Below are 16,288 nucleotides of genomic sequence, written 5' to 3'. Positions count from 1 at the left end.
TGATTTATGTATCAGCGAAAGCAAAATGTTAAAAAAGAGAAGGAGGAATAAGATCTGATCCGCTTGGACTGCTGTAAAATACTGGATTTTTTTTTTCGTACCCCTCCATTAATAAGGAAATAGGGAATTGAGGTAAAAGGAATATGATAGTTGAGGTTGGCATCCTTTTTCTACCATAGGTATTTTAAGGGTTATTTCAATTATACACTCTATGTGCAAAGTCGACGTCGCAAAAGAGCGCATTTATTCTATGTTGAGCGGGGAGGGTCCGCTTTGCCGTGATGAAAATTAGGTTTAGACTACAGAGCCCAAACCTCGTCCCATGGTAAAAATATTTACCAAGGAGACATCTCCTTGCCATCTCCCAGGTGGTGGTGGAGAAGCGATTTCCCGAAACAGTGGGTTGGTGCAGGACTTCAACCCATCAAAAAATTTGATGTGTCTCCGGCCAATGTACTTCGGCACAGAGGGTAGCTGGAGTTCATCGTGGATAACAATGTTTCTGGCCCTCTGAAACGCTGTTCCTCTTACTATCTTCCGAAGGACAGAGTTCTGGAAGATCTGCAGTCTGCAGTCTGTTGAGCGTGGTCTTGTACATGTGTTGAGAAGAGGGGCACAGTAAAGCAGCGTCAGTCAAATGACGGCGTTGTATATCTGGAGCTTGAGCCTGAGCGAGAGCTGTGGAGATTTTATCAGATGATAGAATCGATAACTCTTTTGACGGGCCAGCTTCAGTCTCTCACGACCCGAGAAATGACGATCGATAGTGACCCCCAGATAGAGCAAGGAGGTGGAAATCCGTTGGTCGACCTCTTCAATCCTGAAGTGAGTAGGCAGTGTTTTTTTTACCTTTTTGGTATGACATCACGATAGCGTCTGTCTTGGCGGGATTCACGCTAATTCCAATCCACTTGAGTTCGGCAGCGATGGTGTTAGCCGCTTCTTGTGTATGAAATAGCGCAGTTGTAGCATTGATGCTGGAGGCATAGATGCCGATGTCATCCGCATAGGCAGCAACCACTGCCTTCGGGTGCTGGATCGATACCACCGGGGCTGTGAAAAGCACGAATAATATCGGTCCCAGCACAGATCTCTGGGGCACTCCACAGATGGTAGGAACAGGAGTCGAAAAGCTCCCGCCGACCCGTACGACGATAGACCTTCCGCTGAGGTAGTTTTCAATCAGTCGGCACAGTAGCGGGAAACTTGAAATCTTCCAGTCGGCGATGCGAAGCGGATGGCAACAATCAAGAGATATATATATAAGCGCTGTTGCTCTTTTCATGTGCATATGACTCAGGGTATGTGATTGCAGCTTAGCCAGATGATGTTCACACGCGACCCCCCGCTGAAAACGAGTTTCCTCAGGTGGTATTACTGCTTCTTCGGTGCAGTAATGATGATTACGATAGCGCCTCAAAATCATTAGCATAATTTTCAACTAGTTCCAGAAGAACCCTCTTTACCCCAACTCAAGTAGGAGTGGTTTAATTTCTAGCACAATTCTGCACACAACATGTGGAAAACCACTGATTAAAGGTTTAACTGGCCCGTCTATCGCTACGTTGAGACTAAGTGCGGTCAAATGGTGGAGTCCTTCTGCCTTATTTCGTGATGATTAATTTAGTTTACTATCATTACTTGACCTACCTGAATTTATTTTTGCTAGAGCCAATTATTATGAACTGAGTTTGATACTTGTTCCCTTTCCTTTGATAATTTTTCGACTGTTTGAAAACACTCATGTCCAATATTACCTTCAACTCATTGTAAAGATTTTGTATTGCTATTATAACAGGAAAATTTTAACCCTAAATTAAATTGAAAACTAATTATAAACCAGGAAGTATCGATTAACATAATTGTTATGAAAAAGGTTAGGTTATAATTAGGAAGGTTATCACAGAGTTTAATGTTTGGGGTATAATTTAATTTTGTTATCTATATTGCTTTTTCTTTTTAATATACATTGCTCAATTATGTTAATTACACATACACAGTCAATATTATTGAATGTGGTAAATATTGAGAAAATTCCATTCAAAGGTTACCATATACCAGTCAGACGAACCACATACTGATTAAATTCGGTATTGACTCAATAATATTGACCATGAAGAGGACTGTATACAGCAGTACATGATACAATGTACTGCAGGTAAGTCCTACAAACATTTATAAAATATTACAAAGGCAACAATTTCTGTTCTAAAACTTATTATAAGATTAAGGAAGATTACTTACTCCTGAGTACTTCTGTAGCTGGTACTTTGAACTGGAAATAAACGCCTATAATGCAATAAATAATCATCAGAAGGAAAAACAAACTTTTTACCGGATTCCCGTTCCGAAAATAATTTGAAATAGGTCTCTTTCAGTTCTTTGAGTCTTTCTTCAGCCGAAAAGGGTGCGTGAGACATGGTGTGTCCTGTGTGTGAGAGGAATATGTGTTTAATGTTATGAGTCTCTCATAATTTGGAATTGATTTTGGGAAACCCCTTGACAGAATTCATTAATCCATGGTGAAATAGTGTTTATTATCACATGTGCAATTATACCTACAGCTGAAAAGTTTCAATTTTATGAAGTTTAAATTTCGAATGAAGGATAGTATCAGGACCAAATTTTTAGTTTCGAACGCTTCCAGTGTAGAGAGACTAAACGCCTCAAAAAACCGTGGTTGTGTTGGTTATCATAAAATACGGTGTTCCAAACCATTCGGTTTTTATGTAGATTGTATACTCTTTTAGAGATTTTGCTTGATATAACTGAGTACGATATGATAACACTACAAGTCAGGGAAAGTGGTTAGTTTCTTCAGCTGCAGTAAGATGGTAAAAATATTGAATTATTTGTATTCAACACCAATCAAAAAGAATATTTTCTTTCAGGAATAGCCAATCGGTTGATGAAAGGAACATCATGAAGATGAACGCACTTGAAGAAATCCCAGATAGCAAAGTAATCCCAGATAAAAATTCTAAAATAGCAGACAAAATACCCTAAATTCTCCAGGGAAAATAAACTTCATTTTTTATAATAATTTTTACATATCAACTAAACAGACCAATTTTTTAAAAAATCATATTAAATTGATTTTGGAACGGTGTTGTTTTTAATAATCTTCTTAGCAACTTTGAACATTTTATTAGGAACAATCAAAATAACTCATTTTATAAAGATAATAAATATCAAACCTCAAGCAGCCTTATTACCGCGTAGAGGAGCGTCCAATAGGTGGCGGATGTGGTAATGGTTAATGGAAATTCCTTAGAAGTTCATCTCGGTTAAGTCCAATGGACTCGCTGACCAACAATGAGAGCTGCCCTCCAGGTTTGTTTGAGGGTGTGATGTAGGATTGAACGCCCTAATTTCATATTTCTTAGTTCACACAATACCAAAAAAAATAGTCACAGATCCTGCTGAGGAAAACCACTGAGTATCCAGAGGTAAACTAGTCCACCGTTCGAGTCTCCGGGTGGGAGCTGCTTCAGGAGATCCATGGCGCAATTAGAAAATTAGATGTTTAAGTGTAGAGACGTGGAACGTAAGACGTTTGAATTCCACTGGTGGGTTAAAATTGGTCGCAAAGTTATGGGATACAATTTAGATATCGTGGAGCTGCAAGATGTTCGCTGGCCTGTGGAGAATTCCTTAAAAGGAAGAAAAGTGCAATATTTGGTACGGAGGGAACAGTAATTACTTGTTTGGTGCTGGATTTCTGATTAGAAATAGATTGCTTTCCGCGTTGAGGGAAAAGTTTATTAAACATAATAAGTTTATAAAATATCGGTGGCAATATTCCAGGGACGTTGGTTTAAAATCGCTCTGATACACATTCATTCTCTAACCGAAATCAGTGATGAAGAGATTAAATGTAAATTCCATGATGAATAGGAGGGAGTTTAACATAAATTATCGTGAAACTGATATAAGGAAATTCTAACACTAAAATTGGAAGGGAAGAAGTGTATTATCCTACGATCGGTAAAGAAAGTTTGCAAGACTATAGTAACGATAATGGAATACGACTAATAAACTTTGCCATATCGAAAAACCTCTTAATGAAAAAGTAACACGTTCAAACGTAAGAATAATCACAAATAGACATCACCGGATTCGCAAACCATCAGCTCGATCATGTCTTGATACAACATAGATGGGAAAATAGTATATTTAACATGAGGTCTTATCAAGGGAGATAATGTCGGTCAGATCATCTAGTAATACTAAAACTTCCTTCTATCAAAATCAATTAATGCTTGAAATAAAAAATAAATTTGAAGCTTTAGAATCTTTAGATGAGGTTCGCGAAGATATTGGTTATGGGTAGGTATTACAGATAATATTAAAGAGGTTGGTAATTCGTGTCTTGAGAAAACGGAAAGTAAAATGAACCAACCCTGGTTCGATGAAGACTGTCTTAAAATGTGTGATTAAAGAAAAGCCGCTAAGTTTAAAACTCTCAATTATCCTTGGGAAAACAATGTTAATTACTTCCGGGTCTTAAAGAACATCTAAATTCATCAAACACAAAAAAAGAAAATATCTAAAAAAGAAAATAATAGAAATATAAAATAACAACATCGAAAATAACGTAAGAGAAATGTACAAAGCTATTAATCTATAGCATAAATTGCATATACTTTATGACGGAAATGGAAATAAGAGATAAAAATAATAATATATTCACTAATCCAGTAAATTTATTGGATACCTTTAAGAAGCACTTTGACAGTATTCGGAATACGGGAAATAACTGTCAATCTCCTCTGACTGAATACCAGAGTGCTGAACCGTGGGTAGAAGAACCGTGAAAGGTGAAAGTCGAAATAGCCATCACAACTAAACCTAATAAAGCAGTATGAACTGACAATATTCCTGATAAACTAATCAAGGCATGAGATGAAATTGGACTCTCTAATATACACCTTTCGGTTAAAAAGATCTGGGAAATTGAGGAAATGCCTAAGGAATGGAGGGAGTTTCTAATTACACCAATTCACAAAACGATGCCCAGGACATATTGTAATAATTATCGAGGAATCTCACTCCTGCCTGTATGTTATAAAATATTTACGTTACTTAACTAGTCGAATAACGAAATACGCTGAAAATATTATCAGAGACTACCAATGTGATTTTAGGTTAAATCTTAATGTCAAATATTGCAAAACAAAACTGAGAATACGAGTACGAAGGGGTAGTTCATTAACTTTATATAGATCTCAAAAAGGCTAACGATTCTATTGACCGAAAGAACCTAAAATCTCTTCTTGCCATTCTGGAAGGACATTACGTCATGGAAGGGCATCTGTCTTCGCTAGATTTACTCTGATGCCGTCCTTCTTCAGTGAAGCTCCGACAGTTGCGGAAACGGTTTGTGCATGATGAAGGGGCTGTTAAGCTCTCATGCTGGAGGCGTTGACACCGATGTCATCGGCATAGACTGCAACCTTGGTACCTCCTGATGGAGACTACTGTTGCCGTAAAAACGACAAACAGTAGAGGTCCCAGCACAGATCCTTGAGGAAGTCCGAAGGTGGTGGGAACCGTAGGCGACAAGTCTCCACCAACTCTTATAACGAATGATCTTCCACTAGGGTAGTTTCGGACCAGTCGGCATAGGGCAGCAGGAACTTCTCCAGTCGGCGAAACAGCAGCGGGTGGGGCACGCTCTCGAAGGTCTGGCTGCTGTTCAGTGCGATGATGGCAGTTGCGTAGTTGTTCTTCATCCGCTTTATGTTGTTTTTCTTTTAATCCCCCTCCGTTCCCATTTCTGGCATACTGGTTACGGGAGTAGTGGGGGTAATGGAGGGATAATTCTCTTCTTCCATCAAACGGAAGTCCGACTCAGCGAGGGCGAAAATCATTCAATCAGCGAAAGTCCTTCCATGCCGGAGCAATCTACTATTACATGTTACTGCTGTTTCAGGAACTCCGCACGTGGGGCACCGGGGGTCGATGTTCTTTCCAAAGCTCTGCAGCTTTATCCAAAACCCTCCGTGTCCTGTTAGGATCTGTGAGACCCAGTAGTCTGGCAGGACCAATTTACGCTTAATCTAGAAAGGACGGTAGGGAAGAATTTTCTCAAAGTAGCGCCCTTCTGGTTTGCTACCCACCGTCCATTCCACCACAGTATTGAGTCCTCCCCCAGCATTTTCTTCCATAAGTTTGGAGTCTCCCTGATCCCCTCTCGGAGCTCCTACTTCTAGTCCCTGCCTTATTACTTCATATTTAAGGACATCCTTCCTGAGGTTGAAACCCAGGGGCATCGCTCCGGCTAGCACCCGCACCGCCTCATATGACACAGTTCTTTATGTCTGCGTGACTCTCAGCAGAGCCAATCTCTGTATGGTGGCCAGTGTCCTCTTCAGTGTCTACGTGAGCTTTCGGCTCCATGAAGGGGATGCTTACCTTAGAATACCCAAGATTACACCTTTATATATGGTCATCGTTGCAGGGTACCTGAGGCTCCAAAATGCACCTTCTATCCTACCTAATCTATTGAGTGACAGGGTCACCCTGTCCTTTAGATACATCTGGTGAGAAGTGGCATCAAATCTTCTTCTTATCTCGGCACCAAGATATGTCACCTCCTCTCGCTCACCTCGCCTTCTGGGTGGTAATGGTTACCTCCACCGATGGGTCCACCTGGTCCGGTGCACGGTACTGCGTAATGGTAAAATTGGTGATCCTAGAGAGTAGTGGCATGCGCAAACCCCAGCGCACTACCCCACTGCTCCCGCACCCCGTATGCCAGAGATAGAAAGGGAGGGGGATAAAATAAAAAAAGAGAAAAAGGTACTGCGCAATGGCTGGTAGAGCTTCAGCTACACTCGACCTGTATCCTTTCCAGTCGGCCTCGTTTAGAGGATATTTGGTCGCGGGTAGTGTAGCGGGCGTACCTTCAAAGGTATTGAGCACTGGCCTGAGGACCGATGGTCCGTAGGGCAGTACTTGGCAGTCCGTGACCGTGTGCATTCTTCTGGTCAGGAAGAAGTAGAGTGCTGATGTGCACGAAGGGCGGGCCGCGTACCTAAAGGTATGCAATCCCGGGTGGAAGAGACCCAGCCTGGTCTTGGTGATGGACCCAGTGGATTGCTACTACAACACAACCAGGTGGTGTGGTTGGCATGGTAGAGGCACTAGTCACCGGAGCAGGCTGGGTCGGCGGCTGCCTGACTTCTTAGCTGGATATACTCCTAAAAGTTCCGAGAAGGCGATGTCATTCTGGACCTTCCTGCTTCCTTGCTGTCTTCTAGGCTGTGCTGGTGGAGGTGATCCTTCTTGGCCCTGCTCTTCTCCTTCCGCCTCTGCCTGTACATGTGCTTAGCCTTAAACACCTCTCAGCCTTCCTGTAGTATCCTCTTTGCTCTTTTATTCTCAGGGAGGCCTTCTATCATCCTTTCGTTTTCTTTCAGAAGTTCTTCTTGGTCAGGAGACAGTGAAGAGAATTGCAGGAGGCCACTGCCTCCTGCGACAGCCATTTCGTAGTGGTGGGGGATGGCGACTGGTGTTTGGTGTCCTGCCAGGGCAAGGCTGCCCGGTCGCTCGAGAAGGTGTACTCCACGGATGAAAGTGGTTCCAATCGAGCAGGCACTACCTAAGCAAAACAACGTCAACACTAGAGGAGTGATGGAACTGTCAGAGCAAGGCTGCCCGGTCGCTCGAGAGGGTGTACTCTACGGACGAAAGTGGTCTCGGTCGAGCAGGCGCTACCTAAACAGTTGATCAGCAGAGGGGCCAACAACAGAGAGTACAAGAGAAGCCAAATCTTCAAGGTGGATGTCTTCGGAGATCCTTCTTCTTCGACTGCTGCTGGTGAATTGATATATTGGTCTCATGCTCGTATATTGAAGTGATGACCTTGCAGTCTGGCTGGTTTTTATCCTTCGACATATCCTTCGCCTTCGATAGTATTTAGTGGCCGCGCGTACTCCAGCGGTTGCAGGAGTTTGACACCCCCAGCAACTTATACTCCCTCGTGAGTAGCTACCTTAGTAAGAGGAGTGTGAAGATCAGAGGAAGCGATTCCAAGGTCAGGTTGACGAGGAAAACCAGGATCTTCGCCCTCGTCGACTCGTCCTCCCGTCTGATGGAGGAGGAAAACTACCCGTTCTTCAGGGAGTTCATCTACGGGTGGAGGGAAGTGGTCGGTCCAACGCACTTTACATTGGGAAGGGCACGGCCACCGGCGGTCGGCGAGCCACCAATGGAAGATGATAGCAAAGAAGCAGAATGAGACCAGGAGGGCTGGACTAGGCTGCTTACTGGAGGTGGAAACCGGACGGATGCGTGCCAGGAGAGTTGGACTTACCATCCGTCCGGTAGGTCCAACGCTGCTGGATAAGGTGTAGCCCCATCTTAAGGCACTCAACAGAGTGCTTGGCTTCACCACTACCAATTTAAAAATATTGTTTCAAAAAAAATTAAATGGGTCTCACCAAATAATTTTATAAAATATGTAAAAAAAAAAAATAAAGTTTGAAAAACAAAAAGAATAATTATTGGGACCGCCCATAGTTCAGTGGTTAAGACACAGTCTTACCAATCTGATGTCTATTGGCGGTGTCGGTTCGAATCCGGCCTGGGACGTTGACTTTTTTCATTGCGTGGCGGTCCCACAAAATGAAGAACTTTGACCCCCAACCATGGTTAGGCAGTATAGGACTCCAATGGGAGTCTTGGCCGAAAAAAAAAAAATAAAAAAAATAATTATTGGCAGCAGTGGCATGCGCAACCCTAACCCACTACCCCACTGTTGCCGAAGCCCGTATGGCAGCAATGCCCGGAAGGGGATAAAAAAAAAAGTCTGCCTGGTTTTGTCCAGGCTCTTTCCGGAAAAGATTTTGCCTCCCCTCTCCATACCATGATAGAAGTTTAGTCCATATATATATTCCTTATGATGATAATTTTATTTATTATAATTTATAATTTTAAATAATTTATCTGAAAAAATGTTTCTAGACCTACGAGAAAATTGTGATTATTACATATAAAATATCAGAAGTGTTACTACACTATTATCATCAATTATACATATTAACAAGATGATTTGCATTTGCTTCATGTTCGTTAATATATGTTAATTCCGGAATTGGTGAAATTTAAACTGAAAATAATTTAACTCTTTCTTTTAACATAATGAGTTATAAATCCTACTAACATCTAGACTATATTTATTAGTGATCCCATTATTTTTCCATCTTTAAATTTGGTGTGAATATAACACTTCCAAGCCGGAATCTAAACCTAAGATATGTCAGTTGGTTCCATTAACTTATGATGGTCCGTGACAATGTTGAGGATTTATAGTAAATCTTAGTCATGACTTTGTTAAAAATTGCTAGAAGTTAGAAGCGATATTAATTGTTATTAAATATCAAATGTTATTAATTATGATATTAAATGTTAAAAAACCTATTAACCATTACAAAGCCTATTGCTAAGGTTAGATATTGTATATATCTAACATTTGAATGTTAAACATTTACAATTACAACAAATAAACACCACAAAGATAAAACAAGTACTTTATAACAAAACAATAAAAAAACAAAAACAAAAAATCAGATTGGATAATACACAACTATTAACATAATACTCATTGCTCCATTATATTTAACTTAAAATAATGGGAATCCTTTTAAATAAACAAAAGTATGATATAAATGAAGATATTAATTGGCTTCGAAAACTATTTATATAATAGAATTTATATGTCACATGCAAAGTTAAACTTATTACATATTGTTACAATGTAATTATATTGTCTGTTCAATTAGGCTTAACTATCATTGTTCAATATATCTTTAATGTTTTGTAAGTCCAAAGATGTTAAAATATATATATCTTATCTTACCCACGAATATGGGTGGCTTTAAGATATATTGTCTATTTTCTTTGTGGTACAATGTAGGAGGATGTGGTACAAGCTTTGCAGAATGGACAGAGTTCGTTTTCCTTGAAAGTGATGGTTTTGCTTCCGTGGTGTAGTTTGATATCCTCCGGGTTTCCTACTCTTAGTTGGGTGATGCACCTTATTTTTTTTTAATTTAACCTATATGTTAAATATGCTTCAGGTTTGAGTAGGTTAAAACTCCAGAGTGATCGATATATGGGGTTAATGTTTTAATTCAATGCTCTATTGATGTTAGTTAAGAAGTTGTGGTTCAAGATCTTTTCAAGAACATCGCCTTTATGTCTCATTATTCCGTTTTCATATGAACTATTGAACTCATTTCTACATATATTGGTGGGCCATATTGGTGGGCTATCATTTTGAGTTGTGAGACCCAGTTGTATTCTACGTCAGGTTTTTCTGACCCTAGCATCCCTAGTCTGTTGAACCATAGTTTTGGGAGTCTCTTTTCTGACATTAATGACAGTTTGGACGAGTAGTTGATGATCAAGCATTAAAACTCTTGAACTTAATGGACTTGTACCTGTCTCGAGTCGAACTATATAGCTTGGGGTATTCTTGGGCCATCCATATAGGTATATAATAAATTTCATTCGAGAAATTTCGATAGCAACCAGATATCTAAGGCTCCAAACTTGGGATGCATATAGGAGAACTGAGGAGCCCATTGAGTCATATAATGCCATCTTTGTTTCCCAAGAGTCACTCTTTCCTCTTCTCAGGGTTTCCAAAACTTAAGCGGTAGCAATGGATGATTTCTGTGTAAAATGTACAAAAGCCTTTTTTTTTATTTACCTGTGGATGCAAAAGGTACTCCTAAATATGTATATGTTTTTGTATACTCCAACTTTGTGTCGTATCAATAAATAGGTTTGAGATGTTTTAACTTGGGTGATTTATGGAATACAAGAACTTTTGACTATTCCACGTTTAAGGTTAGAGAGTTATTTGCAAAGTAGTGCTGCAGGATATTTAAATTTCTTTGCACACTATGCCAGTTATTACTTAGAAGGATTATGTCGTCTGCAAGCAATAACATTAATGCCTCGTGATTATGGTCAAGAAGAGGATGAAGAGTGCTGGGGCTTTCCCCTTGTAGCAACCCAAGAGTTACGTCTATTTTTTCGCTTAGTTGACCATTTATTGAAATTTAGGTGGTAGCATTGTCATACAAGCTCTTCATGATTCTAATTATTTTACCACTAAGGCCAAATGCAAACAGCTTTTCCCACAGCAGGTTGTGGTTAATGGAATCAAAGGCCTTCTTCAGATCAATAAACACCGCATATAGATAATTTCCTTTTGTCTTGAAATTTATTCCTATCAGTGCATTAAGGGTAAAAATATGATCAATGCAGCCTCTCTTGCTAAATCCTGCCTACTCTTCAGGGATAATATTTTCAGAGTCAGCCCATAACATAAATATTCTTGCAAGGATATTAGTAAATAATTTTGCCATAAGTATTTATTAAGGATATCCCACGGTAATTATCAGTATCTTTTCTATCACCTTTCTTAAATAACAAATGAAGTTTTGATTTCGACCAAGGAAGAGGTGGTTTTTCGTGGTTCATTACAAGGTTTAATAAATTTAGTGGATAATGTTCCCACATAAGGTTTTTAAATGTCTCATAGATAATATGATCAAGATTTTTTGTTTTTGGAGAGACGTACACAATGTTGTAGTTCTTCTAGGGTCACTATCTAAAAGCGGATGAAAAATTCATCGCCGAGAAAAATTTAATACCTCGGGTATATTTATAACCATATGGTTTTCTATAGAACCCGCTCCAATCCATCAACTCTATCTCGTTTTTATTGCTTTTACGGTTGTAATTATTTTATTGTTTGCTGTTTCTGACCTCTTGTAGTTTTTTTTAACATACAGAGAAAGTCCACTTTCTTGAGGTGTATTAGCTGTCTGTATACTTTCCTAGCTTCGATATGGTCAGATTCTCCACTCAAGTTGAGTGTTTGCGGCTTTAGCGCACTTGCTCAGCCTCCACTGGCTCATTACCAGTGATGCGGCGAGAGGGATGCGCTGGGATCTCTTGAGCTCTGCTCTACCCCTCACACGTGGGGGATAGAGTGGGCTCAGAGATCCTCAGGTCGATTGTGTAAATATTGTATATATTATTTTATCATTATGTTATTTTATTTATTTATTTTTCATACAGATAGTTTGATTATGTTCATCTTGTCTATTCTTTTGTTTGTATATATTTTAAGAGAGTTTTTTTTTTACTTTACTTTATTTTATTTTTTTATTTTAGTATGTATAAAATCATTCATCAATATTACCTATTGCCCACAACTGTGTGCCAGATTGTAATATCTATCAATAAATAAATCTATCAAAAATCCTAGCTTCGATAAATTCATTGAACAATTCAAGTGAAGAGTGGAATTTAACCATTGCTCTATATGTTTTTTTTAAAGATTCTTTTGGAATTTCTACAATCCTCGAACTATTGAATCATCTAATAGTGATCATTAGTCCAGTTTCAGACATACTTCCATGCATACTTTGAATAAAATTGGTATATAATGAGTTTGCATCTTGAGAATAATAGTATACTTTATCAGATGTAGATAAATGTGCTTTAAAGTCGTTGGTTTTATTTTCATCCCATTTGACGCGTCTGTTGATAGTGCAAGCTACGTTATTTGAAGAATTATTATATTGGAGAAAATCAAGTTTTTGTGATGAAGGTATTTCTAACGAAGTTATACAGGCCAAATGGTCTAGGGAATCGGACATAAGTGTTACCTGTATATCATTGAGATTATTGAGGGTTTTGCCATTTATCCATATTAGGTCTATTGTGCTTCGCCCTGAGTTTGATATAAATGTATATTAGGGCAGAATATCGTTTAGATAAAATATAAACAGATTAAAAGGTCTAATTAAAATGATTTTATTCTTTGATATCAACATGAATATGACAGTACGTTCAAGTATACAATTGGGAGTATAAACATTAAAATGACTCAGAGGGTTACAATTAGTTGTTCCAACATTCCATCGAATCGTACAATGAATAATGATGCACATCATTCATGACTTTATACAGGAAAATAGATAAATGGGCCAATGATATGAAATAAGACCTAACCTAACTACACACTGTTTAAACTTCTTAACTAAGAGATGTTATTGATACATAAGACTACCTTCAGGATTCGAAGTTGTGATGCCACCAAGATTCTTTAACCTTATTTATCGGTTTTGATTAAACTAAAAAATGCTAATACATGAAAAACTATAAACATTAAATTTAAAAAAACTTATTAATATTAAAACAAATCCGACTACCGAAATACTCCTATTTTTTTCTAATTAACGGGATGTTATTGCATGTCTACTTAATCATATTAGTGATGCTTATTAACAACATCCCGATATCACTTCCATTTACTATGTAAACCACTTGATTATGACAATAATACATAACGATAAACTTCCCTCGATGAAGTACAGAACTGTTTAAACATCTGTTGTATATCCCAATGTCAACTATGGTACAACCAACATCTAGTACCAGGTTTCATTAATTTGTATATACATCACTAACAATCCACAACAACTTTTAGGAAATATTCAATAATATCCCGTTGGTTAGAAGAAATAAGAGTTAAGATAGAGATATATGTGTAGTCGGGTTTATTTTTTAAATTAAATAATTTTTATTAACTGAATCCCTGCACCACTTCCATTCACTATGAAAACCAGTGGATTATAATAATAATTTAACAAAAAAACATTCCTGGATTGAGTAAAGAACTGCTTTAAATATAACAATTTGTTTTCATATAAGTTACGTCCAAATATCACTTACATTCACAATGTAAACCATTGGATAATGATAATAATTTAACTAAAACTTTCCCTCGATGGAGTACAAAATCACTTTAAACATCATAAAAAATAACTTGTTTTTTTATCAACTATTCTACACCCCAATATCACTTCTATTCACAATGTAAACCAGTGGTTCCTACCCGAGGCTCTCACGGCCCAACATGTGTGTGGATCACCCGTTGGAAATCACTGATAAAAATCTATAATGATCAAAAGCAAAAAAGAATTTTATGATTAATTACTCATGCATTACTGATTCACTATTATTTCGTTTCTTTCTGCTAGAGATAAGAGTATTAACGATACAAACTGAACATAGGTAATAATGATACACATTATAATAAATAAAATGTATTTATTCTTTCATGAGTAGCAGCTGTTCAAGTGCTGACTTGTGAAACTTTTTTAGTTTTTCTTGTTATCTTCTGTCGTCTATTGGTTTTCAGACGGGTAGAGTCGAAATTCTCTAGATGTTTCATATGGGCATAGTGTCGGGAACAAGTCGGGAACATTCCACCATTACACCTAAACCAGAAAAGTAAGCTTTATTCACACTAGCAATAATAAATTTATAACTGTTAGGGCGATAAAAAAAAAAACCTGTATTTACTTATTCAATTTAAAAAAATCGTTCTTCTGCCACTTCTGAAAAAATGAACACTTTGTATTAACTCCTTCATATCTTTACTAATCATTTTCATTTATATTAATTTGGATATTATTGTGACAATCAATTCCATTAATTTTATTATTGCTAGAAAAAAAAAACTTACCCCAAGACTAAATTGCCTAGAATTGGTAAAATCGACATCAACTTTAGTTTTAGAAGAATCTACTGTCGAAGAACTTTCTACTTTTTTCTCCCTGAATGAGTCAATTAAGTCCACGATGCATATTCTAGGTTTATCTTGCCACAAGCTCTGGCAGAATTGCTCACTTGGTCTGTGGTCATCGATTCCGAAACCCGAATATAGTCTCTGAAAATGCCTAGGTCGAGGAAATGTTTTTTTTAGCTCGGCCATCATCACATAAAATAAACTTGCACTTGGATGGGAAAAGATCTTAAACTACATGAGCTATTATATGATAGGGGATTCTCTATTGGTCATTGCTTACACACATGATTTAAAACTATATAACAATGATTTTCAAAAAACATAAAAAATTTACTAATGCAATGGATTTATATCATTAATTTCTCTTGATGTATTTAATTTTTTTATTATTTAATAAAGATGCCAGATTGGTTTATCACATATACTTTTGCCACATGATTAGTAGCATGTACTGAAATTGTTTTAATGTTAAGTTTGAATGATTACTATTGTGTGTTTCATTAATTTCTATTATTGGTCATATGAAGCACACCTAGGCATTATTTCAAATGAAATATTTTTAAATATAAATTAAAATTTAGATTTTGTATTTCATGTTTTAAGAAGTAAAATATAAAATAAATAGCGAAAATACAAAAATATATTTTAATTTCCTTTCTAAAACATAAACATGTATTTTAAATACACAAAATAATTAAATAGTGGTAATTAAAATACGTTATACGAATTTTGTGCAAAACGCGAAATATTTGGTATTTTAAATAATAATTAATGTTTTATTTATTCTGTGACACATACTTTTACAACAATATTGATCAGATCCTCAGAGCAAAGAATAGAAAAACAAAATACATAATATAAAGCAATTTTTTGGTCTTTGAACAGAAAAAAGTATACTCGTGATGTTAATAACTGAGAAAAAAATTGTAAATAATAATAGGGAGGTACCCTCTACCCACCTAACTTCAGACCAACCTTTATTTCTCAAATTAAACAACTGTTCAATTAATCGTACTACTCCTTGCTCAAATTGTATAACGATAATTTACTTTATTCTTTAGTTGAGATTATACTATTCGTTTTTCAATATAGTGTAAGCCGAAAAAAAATCAATTCATGCAGTGATGAAGGTTTTAAAATTTTATTTAATAAGTGTCCTTTGGTGATTTTTCATGAAAACGGGGTTTTGCAATAAAAAGGTTTAAATATAGTAGTAGGCAGCAGTAAGGACTAGGAGATAGGATTTACTTATTTTAATGGAATATTGTGATATGTATGAGAGGCACCAGCTGGAATTTTTTAACTCGAAGTAATTTCTTTTGTCGGCATAACAAAGGGCCGCCGGGCCTAAGCAGAAACCCGTCAGCAAAACATCTAAAGTAATGTAGAGATATACAGACAACAGAGGGTATGCACCCCCCCCCCCCGGGGACGATTGACCGTGTAGGCAGAGATAAACAAACAGCCCTTATCTTACACGTGGGCACTTTAAACACCTCGGGGAAAATACAGTCAAAGAAGAAAGACGCCTTAATTTAAACATGAAAGGTAGGAAAAAGACCGACTTTCACCTAAGGTCATTGGACCTTCTCACCCCCTCTGAACATAGAAAAACCAATCAAAGAACAGAAATCAGAAGAAGGAGGAGTCAGAAGGAGAGGAGAA

General features: G+C 37.4%; 1 protein-coding gene and 2 long non-coding RNA genes across 3 annotated transcripts in view; 1 reads left to right on the top strand and 2 right to left on the bottom strand.

Annotated features, from left to right (window-relative positions):
- The window catches only part of LOC106679052 (tubulin polyglutamylase TTLL5), a 42,482-nt gene extending 39,937 nt beyond the window's left edge, over window positions 1-2,545 (bottom strand). Inside the window, exon 1 of the mRNA XM_014417973.2 lies at window positions 2,245-2,545. Coding sequence (XP_014273459.2) covers window positions 2,245-2,420 — 176 coding nt within the window. The 5' untranslated portion in view covers window positions 2,421-2,545. The remainder of the gene's footprint in view (window positions 1-2,244) is intronic.
- Window positions 2,546-2,572: 27 nt separating this feature from the next.
- On the top strand, window positions 2,573-3,104 carry LOC136795700 (uncharacterized). The gene is made up of 2 exons (XR_010843344.1): window positions 2,573-2,807; window positions 2,892-3,104. It is a non-coding gene; the product is annotated as an uncharacterized lncRNA (long non-coding RNA).
- An 11,018-nt stretch (window positions 3,105-14,122) lies between these two features.
- LOC112210136 (uncharacterized) lies at window positions 14,123-15,046 on the bottom strand. Its single transcript, XR_010843343.1, has 3 exons — window positions 14,561-15,046; window positions 14,398-14,432; window positions 14,123-14,312 (listed from the first exon to the last, which is right to left on the bottom strand). It is a non-coding gene; the product is annotated as an uncharacterized lncRNA (long non-coding RNA).
- Window positions 15,047-16,288: the final 1,242 nt, after the last annotated feature.

Source organism: Halyomorpha halys, unplaced genomic scaffold, assembly GCF_000696795.3.
Source record: "Halyomorpha halys isolate HHAL.00 unplaced genomic scaffold, Hhal_1.1 Scaffold173.1, whole genome shotgun sequence".
NCBI lineage: Eukaryota > Metazoa > Arthropoda > Insecta > Hemiptera > Pentatomidae > Halyomorpha > Halyomorpha halys.
The sequence above is the reverse complement of the archived record's forward strand: the minus strand, read 5'-3'. Positions and strand labels throughout refer to the sequence as shown.